Source organism: Triturus cristatus, chromosome 12, assembly GCF_964204655.1.
Source record: "Triturus cristatus chromosome 12, aTriCri1.1, whole genome shotgun sequence".
Classification (NCBI taxonomy): domain Eukaryota; kingdom Metazoa; phylum Chordata; class Amphibia; order Caudata; family Salamandridae; genus Triturus; species Triturus cristatus.
The window spans coordinates 127,542,762-127,556,980 of record NC_140595.1 but is presented as its reverse complement, the minus strand read 5'-3'; the positions used below and the strand labels follow the sequence as shown (position 1 = coordinate 127,556,980).

The window sequence follows — 14,219 nt, the reverse complement described above, 5'->3', positions numbered from 1 at the left end:
GACCAGACATCAGGGTCACAGTTGGAGACAGAATTTGTGCCACTGAAGCTGGAGGTGGGGAAGGGGCAGGCACCGGCATTGCTGGAATCAGTATGGCCTCCAGAAATGAAGTTAAGGTGTGGCTCAGCATTGGTGAGGGTACATACAGAGGTCTAATGGGTTCACAGTTTGTAATGGAGCAGGAGCTACAAGCGGAAGTCCGACTTGGTTTCCTGCAGAAGCAGGGACCAAAGGTACTCCAGGAGAATCCAGAATTGATCATAGAAGCTGCAGCAGTGCCTCCTAAAAGGCCTCCACCTGCTGCGGAGATTAGGATTCACAGAGAAATTCAGAGCGCATTGGAGCATGTGAACCATGGTTGGAATCTGCCCTGAGGGGAGGCCTACCATCTGCACTTCTGTGTTTACAATGAGATTTGGAACATCCTTTCTCTTACACTTACCAGAGGATGGGGACCTGGACTTATAGCAGTAAAGTTTTTTGTGCTCTGTGACATACAATTTTGTCATCTGATCCCTAAAGGCCTTTGGACGCATAAGAGAGCATTTGTTCAATGACTCTGAATCATGCCTACATCCACGATACCACAAACAGATGTCATGCGGGTCTGTGCCATATATTTGCTTTCTGTAGGTGTGGCCCCGACTGAAACCTGTAGCCTGAGATCCCTAGCAAAACATCTTCAAAAAAAGAGTTTTTAAAGTAGGTAAGACGCTGACGAAGTTCAGAAGTGGAGTTCCAGATCACCATCGAAGAATGAGGAAAATAAGGATCTGACGCTAATGTGCAAGACTTGCACACATATATGGCTTCCTGCTAACATTTGCAAAGGAGCAACAAAGTTAATGCAAAGTCTGATGGCACCGCCTATCAATGCGTAGGAGCAATTGCTAATAACGTTTCTGGATTTAGTCTGATAATTGCAGGAATTCAAAAGGCAAGGCATCTGCAGTTACAATCATCTATCAGAATCTAGAGAATGTCAAAATGAATTTGAGTAAGGAGCAATGCGCACCTCATCACCTCAAATTACTCAAACAGAGAGGCAGATTCAAGTTCCTAAGTTTTAGAATACCCCAAAATCTGAGAACTGAATCAAACCACATGGGGTTTCGAAAACATCTGGAAACCTTTCATACCAGCTTTTGTAGTAAACCGGTCACAGCTAAAGAAAATTGGCACAGTTATAGCTCACTTATCTGACAAAAACTACCCTAAAAGATGACTTTGTCTTGAAGACTTTTAACACTTTAAAGCAACTGACAGAAGACATTGAACACTTAATAAAATTCCCAAATAAATAAATATAGTGGCTAAAATAGATGCCCAAGGCTAGCAATTAACGCATTTTAGGAGAGATAGGAGAGTTTCAAAGTTGCCTGATAATCTACTGTCTTCTCGCCTTCTACCTTTTAGACTCTCCAATATGTCTATTACGAAGCAGTGGCCTCTGGTTCATAAACTGTGATTTCAGTGAAAGTCATAGACAGTTGCATGGGTTTGGAAACCCCGTGGGCTCCTCTTTCAAAGGTGGGCCACCCAGGCATGTGAAAGCTTTAGCAATGAAGCAAAAGCAAGACACACACAGAATAGACTTCCATGAAATTACAAATCACAATCACTATAGTGGTGGCTAGGCGTACATTGATGTCAATAACATTAACAGCCTTATTGCGAGTATGGTGGTCCATAGGACCGACGTACTCACTGTGGTGGTCCCACCCCCTGCACACTGCGGGCCCGCAGTGTGTGGTCGGAGCGCTACAGGAGCAATGTGTCCGCCGGGGAATCCAGGATCCCGCGCTGTTGTGCAGCAGTCAGGAGCAGGAATATCCTGGGAGTGCCGCTGCAGCACCACCAAGCATATTCTGAGTTGATTGTCAAGTACCTTTTTCAAGGTGGGGAGCCTGTCATGGAAAGGGGGGCAGAGAGGCAACAAAGGGGGCCCTAACAGAGCCCTCTTGCTGCCTCTGGGCGTGAATGCAGGTGGGCACATGTTGCCCACCTGGAATTGCATCCCTGTCCCTGCAGAGTGTGGCATGCATGCCACACCATGCAGGAACATACTGTAGGCGCTGTCAAGGCAGCGGGCAGCATGTTAGGCTCTTGCATGATCATCATAACAGCTCACCGCCGGGAGACCACCCCAGCACTGGCTGCCCACCATTGAATATAATCGTAATACGGCGGGCAAGCACACCACAGCTTTAGCAGTCCTCCTGTGGGTGGCACTGCAGGGGGCCGCCAAACCCATAATAAGGCCCTAAATGATAGAAAGACCAGCAATGTCATCATGTAGGGTTTTTTTTTTCCAGCTAAGAAGGGCAGGCAGAAAGCACTACCCAGTGTAAGAGAAACACCCATACCTCTAAAATAGCATCATTGTGCAATTACATTTTTGCTTATTTTTCTAGGGCACTGGTTGAAGTAACTAAACAATGTGAGTAAGTGCACATGATCCATAAAACATTGTTCAATCTAGAACTTATTTAACCGGCTAACTGAACATTATTCTGTGTTCTCCGGTCTACGAATTTGCCCATTTGTGAAGTCTTGTCATTCCCTTTTTGTATAAATAAGTTAATATTGTGCTGCAGAATGAATCAGGGCTCCTTAAAATTCTAACTACAACGTGAATGCATAATAGAACCAAAACTCCAAATAACCATTTGCCACTCATGGCTATAAGTGTGCTTGTGTTGGACATTTTGTTAGTCATTTCAACATACTGGCAATAGCCAACACTGCATAGAATTCAATATCTGCCAAGTGATTGGTAAATCCAGGAAATAAGACTGTTCACTTCACCTGACAAGAGGAGGCGTGTGATTGACCGGCTCCTGCCCACGGCTACTGAAGTTCCTCGTTGCAACTTCCACTACTTTTTCAATTCGAGCTTTCCACCTTTAAACGAATAAATAAGTTGAATAAAATGAGCATCAGTCAATGAAATTATCAAATTAAATCATCAATGTCTGATTGACAATCAGAAAATGAGGGAGTAGGGTTCTCTTGCAGAAAGTCATTATTTTGTTGAAAAGGATCAACAAGACTGGCAGTTCTGTTATGCAGCAAAGTAAGGTTTGAAGAGGAAATAAACTCAGCTTGCACCAAGATAAACTTTTTAACAGGTACATGTTCAACATGAAGGCCATTCAGAGCTGCTGTCTCGTTAGAAGTGAGCCTGCTTTAGTGAGTGACTAATTAAAGGATTAGACACACATGATCAACACGTTCTTTCTTTTTTAACTCAATGTGGGCATTTGCATTTTCTTATTTTATTTTGATCTTCAGTAAAGTGCTGTCTAATACTCTAAAATATCCTCAACTTGCCTGGGTACACACTAAAATTCTCATGCAGGGGTCTAATGACTACAGGTTCAGTGATGTGGGGCCACTAGATAGTCAGACAAGGCCGTGTCATGCTTAGGGTGCTTCTCCATTATTATGCTACATGGCATATCATTAATATATTTCATACATACATTTCCAGTCTCCACGTTTGTCCTGGATTCGACTTTTACCATTTTATTCATTTATAAGTTTTATATAGCACTCCCAGACCCGTGGGTATCAAAGCGCTTTACATACACAAAAGATAATAGCATGGCGTATCATGATATAAAGATGCATAAAGATATAGGTATAACATTTTAAGACAGCATACATCAAAAGACCATTGAGAAGGTCGTCTTCCATGGAAACACCACTCAGCGATACCAGTAAAAACAGCCACCTGTATATATTCAGCATCCTCCAGTGTCAATCCTTCAAACTCACATCAAGTTGAGGTCACTGTGCGCCTGCCATTTGTAAAGTTATTCCCACCAGTACATTGAACTAAAGGACGGAAACTACCTTCTCTGGCCACACCATCAGGAACAATATGATGGGGCGCAAGATCCCCACGGCAAAGAACGACAAAAAGTGAGGCCTTCTTCAATGCAGGAGCACTCATTCACAACATTTATCTTTATTAGAGATTGAGCCCTCACTCCTTATTTGGATGGAATAAGAACCATATGTTCCTCCCAAAAACATCACTTTGTTTTACAGAACCCACTTCCACCAGGTCAGAGTTTGTACAAATGTTTGTATCTGTCTGTCCTACTATCGAAATTCCCAAGACAATTTTTGTAACCAACCAAAGTTTGCTTCTGAATCCTTCGTGTGTTATAAACATGCACGGCTGCTCCTCCGCTAAAGGCCGACGCTGTGAAAAATAACGCCAATTAAACAAATAATTATCAGTAAACATTTATTGTGTGCATACCAGAAGGCGGCCAACAATACACACAGTCTGTCCAAAAATGCTTGAAAAGTCTGAAACATGAATTAAAAACTCTTAAATCCAGATTAATAGAACCACTAATTCTATCCTATATGCAAATGGTACTTTTTATTTGTTCCATTAAATTCATATTTGTATTAACAGTTAAGTAAGAGAGTGCAATATAAAATGGCCCTTTCACATTACTCCCTAAGTTGCAAAATCCAACGAAATTCAAGAGGAGTGACAAAAGCAAAACAAAATAGAGAAGAAATGACCTCATCCAGAAAAGAAGTAGCAACAAAAAACAATACATTTCAGGTACATCTATTTGGAGGACAATTGGACAGCTTTACTGATCAAGGGTGGATAACATGAGATTATGAAAATAAATATGTACTTAGCTGTAACAATAGTTTTGAAACTAGAATACTTTTGTAGATACAAATGCTGTGCATTATTCCGCCACAGAATTACTGGCTACATAATTGTCCTTATTTTTTGTCCCATCTTTGACGGTGGCAAGTACCATCCCCTTTATGACGTTACATGTAAGCGTGCAATTCGCCAATGCATATGCTTCTATCTGCATAGGCATACCTTAATCGAAGCATAAGCTAGATTTCATGTGGGTACTTGGACACAATGCAAAGTCTTGGCATTTTCTATTTTTGTAGGTAACTGGTCTATGTGTAGCGCCCCCCATTTTTTTAAGCTTCTTTGTACCTCTCCCTGATCTAGCTCCCACTCCTGCGAGATACCTTCTGTCTGCCTCATCTGTCTGCGTCCATGGTTTTCTACCCCAGCATGTGTATCGCTGTCAGTGATATCTTTTTTTTGGAGTGTCCATATTCAGATCTCCTGTGCTAGTTTGCATAGCACACATCATGGCAGGCCCTCCTGACACCCCCCCCCCCCCCCAACCACCCACCCTCCCTTGTTTGCTCACGAAGAATATTGGTGTTGGGTTGTCTGTCTGGATCTTTACTATCTCTCTGATATGTTTGTGAAAGGCCTTCAAGTCAAAGAAGTCTGTTGTGAGTTGTAATATTTGTATGAGTTTTTCAGCTTTCTGTGGGTTCCATTAGCCCCTGATCTGTTGATTCTCCTGCATGCACCCACCCAGTGTAGAGTGAGACTGTTGTGATGGTGACCTAGAGAAGTGGGTATTTTGAGTGCCCTGCCTCTTGTGATGTTTTCTGCTACCCATTACTGTATTTACTTTTGCACAAGATCCTCCCAGTCCCCCACTGATTGTAACCATTGGCTCAGCAGCCTTTCTTGGAGGAGTGTCCTATGGAGTCTGGCAGGTGGGATTCATTTAATGCTTGAAGTCATCATTCTCAGCAATTTCAGGTTCACAATCTCAGATGGTCTCTTCCTGCAGTGGCAAACCTGCTATGTCAATGACTGCACGCTCTTTTGAACCAGGCATGCCTTTATTGCAACTGAATCTGCCCCAGCTATCCATTTTCTTCATAGGGAGTGGTGAAGACTTCTCATTGTTCACTTAGAAACTCAGTATGTCTACTACTTCCATTATTATTTTGTATACCATTCTGGAAGTCTTGCGAGTTTGCCTTTCACCATCCAATCCAATCGGTTGGGGTACGCTTGTATCTCCTGCTTTCTCAAGTGAGCTGCTACTTCTGTAAGACATTTTGTAAACACACTTGGTGCTTACTTTATTCCAAGGGTAAAACTTAGAATTAGTAATGTGAATTGTGTACCAAAAAACTTAAGGGATTTATTGTGCTTGAAGTTCATCAGGGTGTGCAAGTATGTGCCCCTTGAGGTCTACAGTTGCTATGTAATCCTCTTCTTTTAGCAATGGGATGGCTTTCTACAGTGAAGTTGTCTTGAAATTGTGTGTCTGGTGAATGTCTTCTGTAATCTTAGGTCTATGATGGGTCTCAATATTACATTTTGTTTGGGGATGAGGAAGCAGAGAGAGTACAGTCATTAGGTTTGTTACTCTTTTGGCACCTGCCCTACTGGTCCTTCTGTATGAGGTTGTGTATTTCCTGTTTTTAACAGTGTCATTTCCTCTCCTTTGCAAACTCTCCTGTTTGGCTTGACATCTGATGTTATCATTCCTAACTCTAGGCAGTAACTGTGTTTTAAGACGTTCGCACCCATTTGTGATGGGTGATGTTCCTCAATTCCTGGAGCAAACCTCCCAGTCTACTTCCTAAATGTGTTTGATGCTGAGGGCTTCTCTTTGCGAGTCACTTGCTGTCTGTGGCTGATCCACTTATGGTCTGCCATCACCAAAGGCCGTGACTCAAAAGAAGTGACTCCACGCCAATGGGTATGGCCATGCAGTACTAGGTCTCTACACACTCACCCCTTGGGAGCACTGTGTTGGTTGTAGAATGGTCTGCAAATTCCCTCATTCAATTGCTCTCCTGGTAGGAGGAGTGCTCCTACTGTAAGACCACCTGAATTGTAGGGGCCCACTGCCTTTTCCATATGATTGTATTTTTGTATCTGCTGGAGAGAGTCATCAACTGCAGCTCTGTGCGGCTTTCCCCTGTAAAAGACATAATTATCAAAGAAATGTGGACTTCTTGTTTAAAGCTGGATACTATTAGTAGTGTAGTGTCCATGCACATCGGTCTGCTGGTTGCTTTAGCAGCTTCAAGGGCTGACTTGAGGCTGGCATTGAAGATGGCCTTTCCTGCTTGTATTGCATTTGTATTGTTCTTGGACATGTTGCATCAGTTCTTTCTTTTCCTTCTACAGTTAATAACACTAGAATGTGTGGTGCGTCACTGTGTGGCTGCTGAATGCCTCATCTTTCTTCCTTCCATCTCAACCAGCTTATTTTCCTTCTCTGGGACTGGTTCTTTGGATGCTGGAGCATTAGCCCTTTTCCTCGCTGTGGAGTCTGTGAGCTCATTGCTTGTTGTCTAGTGAGTCTTTCTAGAGGGTTTATATTTCTTCTCTACCATTGTTCTTAATACTTCTGAGAAAGCTGACTTGTTAAATGCTTCTTTCCTCTGGTTCATGATTCAAGGTAGCAGGGGCAAAAACGGATCTTTCTTCAGTGATATCAGTATTAATGGGAGGAAACACTCCAGGGCCTGTCTTTTTCTAGCTGTACTTTTAAGTGTCTACTCTCATTTTAATGAGAGATATTGTACAGAAAAAAGTCATCCAGTTGGGCTGGCAGAGAACGGATGGCGTCGGACCTGTACTCAGGAGAGTCGGTGTCTAAGTCCTTCCATATATCATCATCCCCTTGAGATGCCACTAAGATGCGTTGGTCATATTACTCATCATAAAACTCCCCCTGCTCTTCCGCTGTGGGTTCTGAAGCACGCTAGGGGTTCTGTGTCTCCTTGGCTCCCCTCTTCTATCCTAATTAATGTTTCGAATAAATGGTTAGTCTGTGAGACCAAAGTGCAGGCTATGGCTGAAGCTAATCTGCTGTAACCCTCATCATTGTTATGATATATCAAATTACTATGCCTCAATGTACAATTCGCCATAACAGTTAGCGTGAATCACTAACTGTATAATCAGTGTTGTGTGCAGAGGTATTTTAGGCACTTTAAGGCCTTTAAAGAATTGTGGTCTCCAGAAAACCCAGGTACTGATGTTAATACATATGGCAAAAACCAGCTTCAAAAGTAAAATATGTCACCATAGGATGCAAGAAGGATATACAAATAAAATTAAAGGAAAAGAACAGTCACAAAAAGGCCACAAAAATAAGAAAAGTAGAATTTTCTTTTTAAAGTGATTGATGACCAGCGCTCCTAGAACAGACCAACTGGGTTGGGTCAAAAATACATGCTAATAACTATTTCTTTTCTCTCGAAAGCATTACAAATGTGTCAAGTGATATAAGGGAACCACAGCAGAACCTCTGATGGTTATTCCTCAAACTGTTCAGACAAGATCTAAATACTGCGAAAATGACTGCTGGTACAATTAGAACTGGACCAGTCATTTCACATTATCCTTAGAAAAGTGGCATTGAGGACTCTACACAGGTTGTCTGGAGAAGCGCAACAGTCTCAGAGATCAGAACTTTTTTTAGACTTCTCCTGAAGGCTATCCCTGTAGAAAACAGTTAGACTGTGAATATGCAAGCTGTTCCAGCCTGTATGAGGATACACTGACTATATTCATCAGGGTACTTTGGAGCCTCTACAAAATATGGCCTTTAGGAAGAGTCCTGTTGCTTCACTGTTCGTGCATTAAGGTGTCAGCTGAAATTCTTACCTGTTTCTCTCCAGTGAAGTGCGTGCCACAAGCTCATAGATCTGAGGTACATACTCGCATGTGGAAATGATGAAAAAGGCGTTCTCGTCTGAAAAACAAATGAAGACTATACAGGAAACCACCATGGCAGAAACCGAAAGTTAATAGACACAACAATGACGGAATTCCTAATTATTTATATACCAACTTGCCACAAATAAAGACAATAGTTTACATAAGTACCAGTTATGAAATCTATGGAAAGTAACTTTTAAAGGTACCACTAATTTGAAGAGCAAAATGAAGAAATAATATTGCATACTTGCTAAATCCTTTTCTCAGCAGATGGAAAAGTTAGCAAATTCCTACTTACAGTTAAATTTATATTTTTACAATGTTTCACTGTTCATAAAAGCACTGATGCCCTCCAGGGTGAAGTATCACATTTTATAGAGCAAATACCGAAAGGTTCTGAAACAACAGCCAAAAGGCAGCGGGGACCGAGGCAGTGAAATAAAAATGTGTTTTTTTTCCCCAATGAGAGTGATCAGATTTTATCCAACTGAGGCTCATTTACCAACTCGTTCATTTAATGCAATGACTCCTGTAACCAGCCTTTTCTTTACATCATTTTATTGTATGCAAGTACATGGAAAATGAAGAACACTGAGACATAAATACCCTTTACGGAAATCCGATCCATCCGTCTCAAAAACGAGAATATCCTACAAATGCAAAGCCATAGATGCAAGCACAGCAGGCAACGTATATGTCAGGGCTCACTTGATGGACATCATGCTTATACACCAGTCATGCATCCTCAACCGCTCCCGATCACACAATGCAAACAACCATATACATCGAAAGGAGCAGGCCAGAGTGCACTAAAATACTGCATAAACAATTCTCTTAATTCAAATATTTCTAACAGCTATGCCACAGAGTATGTCGATATTGTGGATTCAGCAGTTTTTCTTCCAGAAAGCTGATGTGCAATATGTACTGTGTAAATTCATCCATGCATATAATGCACACTTTCAGAATCATACTAATTGAGACCTAATTACATTGTTATGGCTTCTTAGCCGGTAGCATTGTGTGGCTCTGCAGTCTTTGTACCACCCGACAAGTGTCCGGGCTGCATATAGGTGCCACTCTTGCATGTTGGCGCCAGTTGCTTCACTCTTTCCTGCACCCTCAGATAGAACAATTATTGGTGACAGTGCGCTGATCTCTAACTTGAAAAGTTCTACCTATGTTTCCTGTTCTGTCACTCCAGGAAGGATGAGGAAGACCCAGGTCATGTCACCAGGGATCGACTGTTGGCAAGTTGCCATGATATCCCGCCTCAACTGTTCCCATGAGGCAGAACAGGAAACTTAAGTAAGGCATAGGCTCAATGAAAGCCCATTTAGCTTTCCAACAAAGTGATTGGAATGAAGACACATGATAATAGACTTATGGGTCTACAAACACACAAAAAACAACAGTTAGGGACCCATTGAATATTGATTTTGGTCCTGACATAAGCCCAGACCCTTACGGCAACACAGGCTAAAACTTGTTGACAAACAATTTGTGATGTGAAGGACAATTTACACGTCCTTTGAGCGTCATAACATCACCTTATAGTCTTACCCCTGTATACTTCACCTAAGTTAAAATATTGTTCTAAAACACAAGAGATAATTTTAGTAACACCACACAGATCCCACAAATATTTTCCCTAGGATGGAAGTACTCACCTAGGGAACTGAGTGCCTAGGTGTGAAACCCAATGATGACACCACCCAACAACACACCATAGTGGTGATAACTTTACACCACCAGTGGCTAAGATAGGTTGAGGGTTTGGGATAGTTCTGAATAATTCCAGACCACATGGAATCTACAGGGCTCGCTCTCCTTTGATTTGGATGCATTATGTATAGCATGTAAAATTGGCACAGATGATTAGCCTACACAAACCGTGTCAGGAAAAGAAAAGCGATCTTCTACCTCAGTCTTAAAGAAAGTAATACAACCGTGTTAGACGACTGTTATTGGCTGAAACATGTTGATCTTAGATGTTGGAGTACATTTATACTCTTTTTACATTTTTAACCATACCAAAGGTAGCTTGAAAAATAGCAAAGCGCCAGAAGAATAGGAAAAACTTGCAGACAATTTTAACCTGAGATCGCGTTGTACCTTCAAATAAGAGTTCACAAGTCAATAGCGTTGAGCCCATCCAAACACATTAGCAATATTGTGTGAGGACCGAAGTACGAAGCATGCCAATGCCACCAGTAGTACTGGTGGGTGAGTGTTGTTTTATAAATCCAACCAGTTATCCTCCACCCTATTCTAATGTAAAAGAGGGACTAGAGAGGTTCAGTCACAAGAGCTCTCTCCAATGATATTGGTACCTCAAACATTGGAAGCTGAGTGACGCATCATTTTTTCTTGTGACTCCCAATTTTTCTTTGATATGTGATCCATTCCATCATGGCCTGGGTGGTACGATGCCTATGCAAAGTCACACAATGCCACCAGCCAGCAGGCAGGGGCCCAATCAATCAGGAGTTAAAAAGCACAGCTAATACCCAATAGGGTATCCGGGCGCTTACAGCCTGTGGCTTATCCGAATAGCCAGGTCTTCAGGGCCATTTGGAATTCCGGAAAAAAGCTGATGGTCCAGATGTGTTTGGGGAGGCTGCTCCAGGTCTTTGCTTTGATGTGGTAGAAGGAGCATCCTCCACTTCTGCTTCGGTAAATGCAGGGAGTATGGGCAAGTGAAAGGGAGGTGGAATGGTGTTGTCTCGATGGTTGGTGGAAGATCAGGTGGTGGCTAATGTAGGAGGGTCCTTGGATGTGTAGAGCCTTGTGTGCGTGGGTCAGCAGCAGTATCTTTAACATTTTCTGAATTTTCTGAATTTTAAAGGTGAGGAATCTGTGGTGAGAAGTGTCTATCAGAAATGTGAGCATCGAACAAGAAGATATAATCACCAAAACATGAGACTTTGTAAGGACAAAACAACTGGCCAATCTCAAGGACCTAGAAGAATAGTGCAGATGAAGAATACTTTTGAGATACGATAGAGCGTAACCATGAAGAGATCTGTAGACTAAGCACTGGGTTTTGAATTGTTATCTCTCCTTGATTTCGAGCCACAGAAGTGCTATAAGGGTGGGTGTAATATGGTATTCTGTTTTAGCCAGAGTATGAGCCATGCAGCAAAAGTTTGGATTTTGTTATTTGTATAGGTCGTTGCAGTATCCAGGCAGGATAAGACCATTACTAGACAAGGCAATTCTTTTGGGTGAAAGTAGAAGAGTTAGTATTCTGTTCAGATATTAGAGGGGATGAAACACATCTTTGATGATAATATTCACTTGGCGAGAGATATTGGACAACACTTACTAATTAAGATACTTAGCAGTAGTATAGGTAGGGTTGCCTTGGGGTCCGGCCAAGAAGGCAGTGATATAAAGATGTTTTTGGTCTGGATTTGCTGCGATCAGCATGCTGCTTGCAGAATATTTTTCTTTCAGGTTGATTTGGGCCTGCATCACCTCTGCGTACATGTGGTTTCAGACACTATGAGCTTAAAGCATATGGGACATCATCAATAAAAAGGCTCATATCGCTGAATCTCATTGTGTCTGGGTGTGCCACAGCCCCAATTTGCTGTTATAAAGATTTTTGCCACCAGAGTTTGCAGGCTCATTTACATCAGTAGATTTGCAGAACTCATTATATTAGGTCATTGTAACTGCCTTTGTATCTTCACTTGGGATATCATTGATATTATGGTCTGATAAAACTCAATAAAAAAAAAAAATCAACCACAACATTGATGAGGCTTGGAGAAGGTGCAGGTTTTTGTGGGACTCCACAAGAGAAGCTGGTGGAATCAGAGAAGAAAGTGCAGTTTGACTTCATGAATCCAGTATTTTTCAAAACAACATCTACATAAGGCAAGTCACTTTCACATCAATTATACTCAGTTAATACGTGACCACTGATTATCAATAGTTTGCACCAGGTACAGCAGCATTAGAGCACATGCATGACAACTATTTCTGGTATTGAACAGTCCCTCTCTGAATATAAAGTGGGCAGATTCAGTACAGTGGTGAGGGCAGACGTCAGATTGCAAGTCATTCAAGAAAATATTGTTCACAGGTCTCTACATCCCTCTTCTGCATATAGTGTAACTGTCCCTAAAGTTAGAAGATCCAAATGGGGCGGGAGAAGCTTTGCTACCTGTGCTTCCAAACTCTGGAACACTCTTCCCCCTGATCTTAAGAAAATGACAGGAATGCATTCTTTCAGGAAAGGCCTGAAAACATGGCTTTTTAATCAACAGGTCTTTCATTACCTCAAGTCCTTTTTACTGGTTTTTTGGTTCTTCCTTCAGTGGGTCACCACCTAGACACCCCGGGGCAGGACTACACTTTATAAATTCTCATTTAATTACAAGGAGTGCTGCCAGTTGTCTGGCGAGAATTGTCTTTCTTATGATGGTATCTGTCATGTTTTAAGAGACTCCTCAAAGCAAGTGAAGATTTGACAATATTGGTAGTTATTAGTAGTGCAGTGAGGCCTACGGTTGCAGATTGTACTTTGTAGATTTCAGCAGACAAGCATCTTTCGTAAAAGATTATCTGATTCGGATTCTTTGGTGCCAATGTGGGTTTAAAGTCAACAAAATGGGTTGGAGAGTGGCATTTGTGCAAACATTTGGGAAACTATGGTAGCTCTAAGTGTTTAAATTTCGTTTTTAAAGACATAAAACAGATTATGCAGAACTCTTTAATGGGTAGATGCAAGAGTAATTAGTCTATCATGACTCAAAGATCCTTATCAGCATTCACCAATTCTTTTGATGACGTTTTAGCCTCAGCAGTCCACATGTGGAAGCAGATCATCTTAGCATTGAGGCTAACAACCTATGGATCAACCCTGTGAGTAATGGCAAAGTTAGGGAAAAAAGGCATACTGGGCACTACCTACAGTAATCCCCAAAAGTTAAAAATAGTTCAGGCATTTCATCAATAATTTGTATGCGTTTCTCATCAAAAGCACTTATTCACGAGGGTGGACTGGCTTAGAGAAGGTGATTGAGTGGTCCCTGGTTTTGTTTCTGTGCTGGATCTGCTCCTTGTTAACGGATAGAAGACAAGGTGTCAGCCTGGCCCCTTACTCTTCAGAAGCCTGCAAACTTATTTGTGGAGAGCCTCAAGGTTCCTTGCTCAGCCTCACCCTCTTCAACACATGCATGATCCCTCTGTCCAATGTCATTTGCGAACACGACCTGAACATCCGCTCCTATCTAACAACGCACAACTTATGCATTCTGTCGCAAGTTTCTCAACACAAGAAACAAGTTCACCACCTGCATGACTGAAGTTGATAACTGGATGAAAGGCAACAGTCTAAAGCTCAATACCAACAAGACAGAAGTAGTGATCTTCGTCAAGAACACTTCACCATGAGACTGCAACTGGTGGGCAGCGGAACTTAAACTCATCATCCATGCCAGGAACCTCGACATCATCATCAACAGCGAACTCGATGTGACCGCAGTGAATGTTGTCACTATATCCTACTTCCACACCTTGAAGATGCTGAGGAAGATCTTCAAAGGGCTCCCAAGCAACAATAGAGAAAACGTCACTCACACTCAAGTAATCAGCAAGTTGGACTTCAAGAACACCCTCTATGACGAAATCACCAAGCAACTCACCAGAA

General features: G+C 42.0%; 1 protein-coding gene across 1 annotated transcript in view; it reads right to left on the bottom strand.

The window, feature by feature from the left end:
* LOC146772866 (rho guanine nucleotide exchange factor 11-like) overlaps nt 1-14,219 on the bottom strand; it is a 224,146-nt gene that overhangs the window by 68,069 nt on the left and 141,858 nt on the right. Inside the window, exons 11-12 of the mRNA XM_085637040.1 lie at nt 8,504-8,591; nt 2,809-2,904 (exon numbers count right to left, since the gene is read on the bottom strand). Of these exons, the coding sequence (XP_085493166.1) occupies nt 2,809-2,904; nt 8,504-8,591 (184 nt within the window). The remainder of the gene's footprint in view (nt 1-2,808; nt 2,905-8,503; nt 8,592-14,219) is intronic.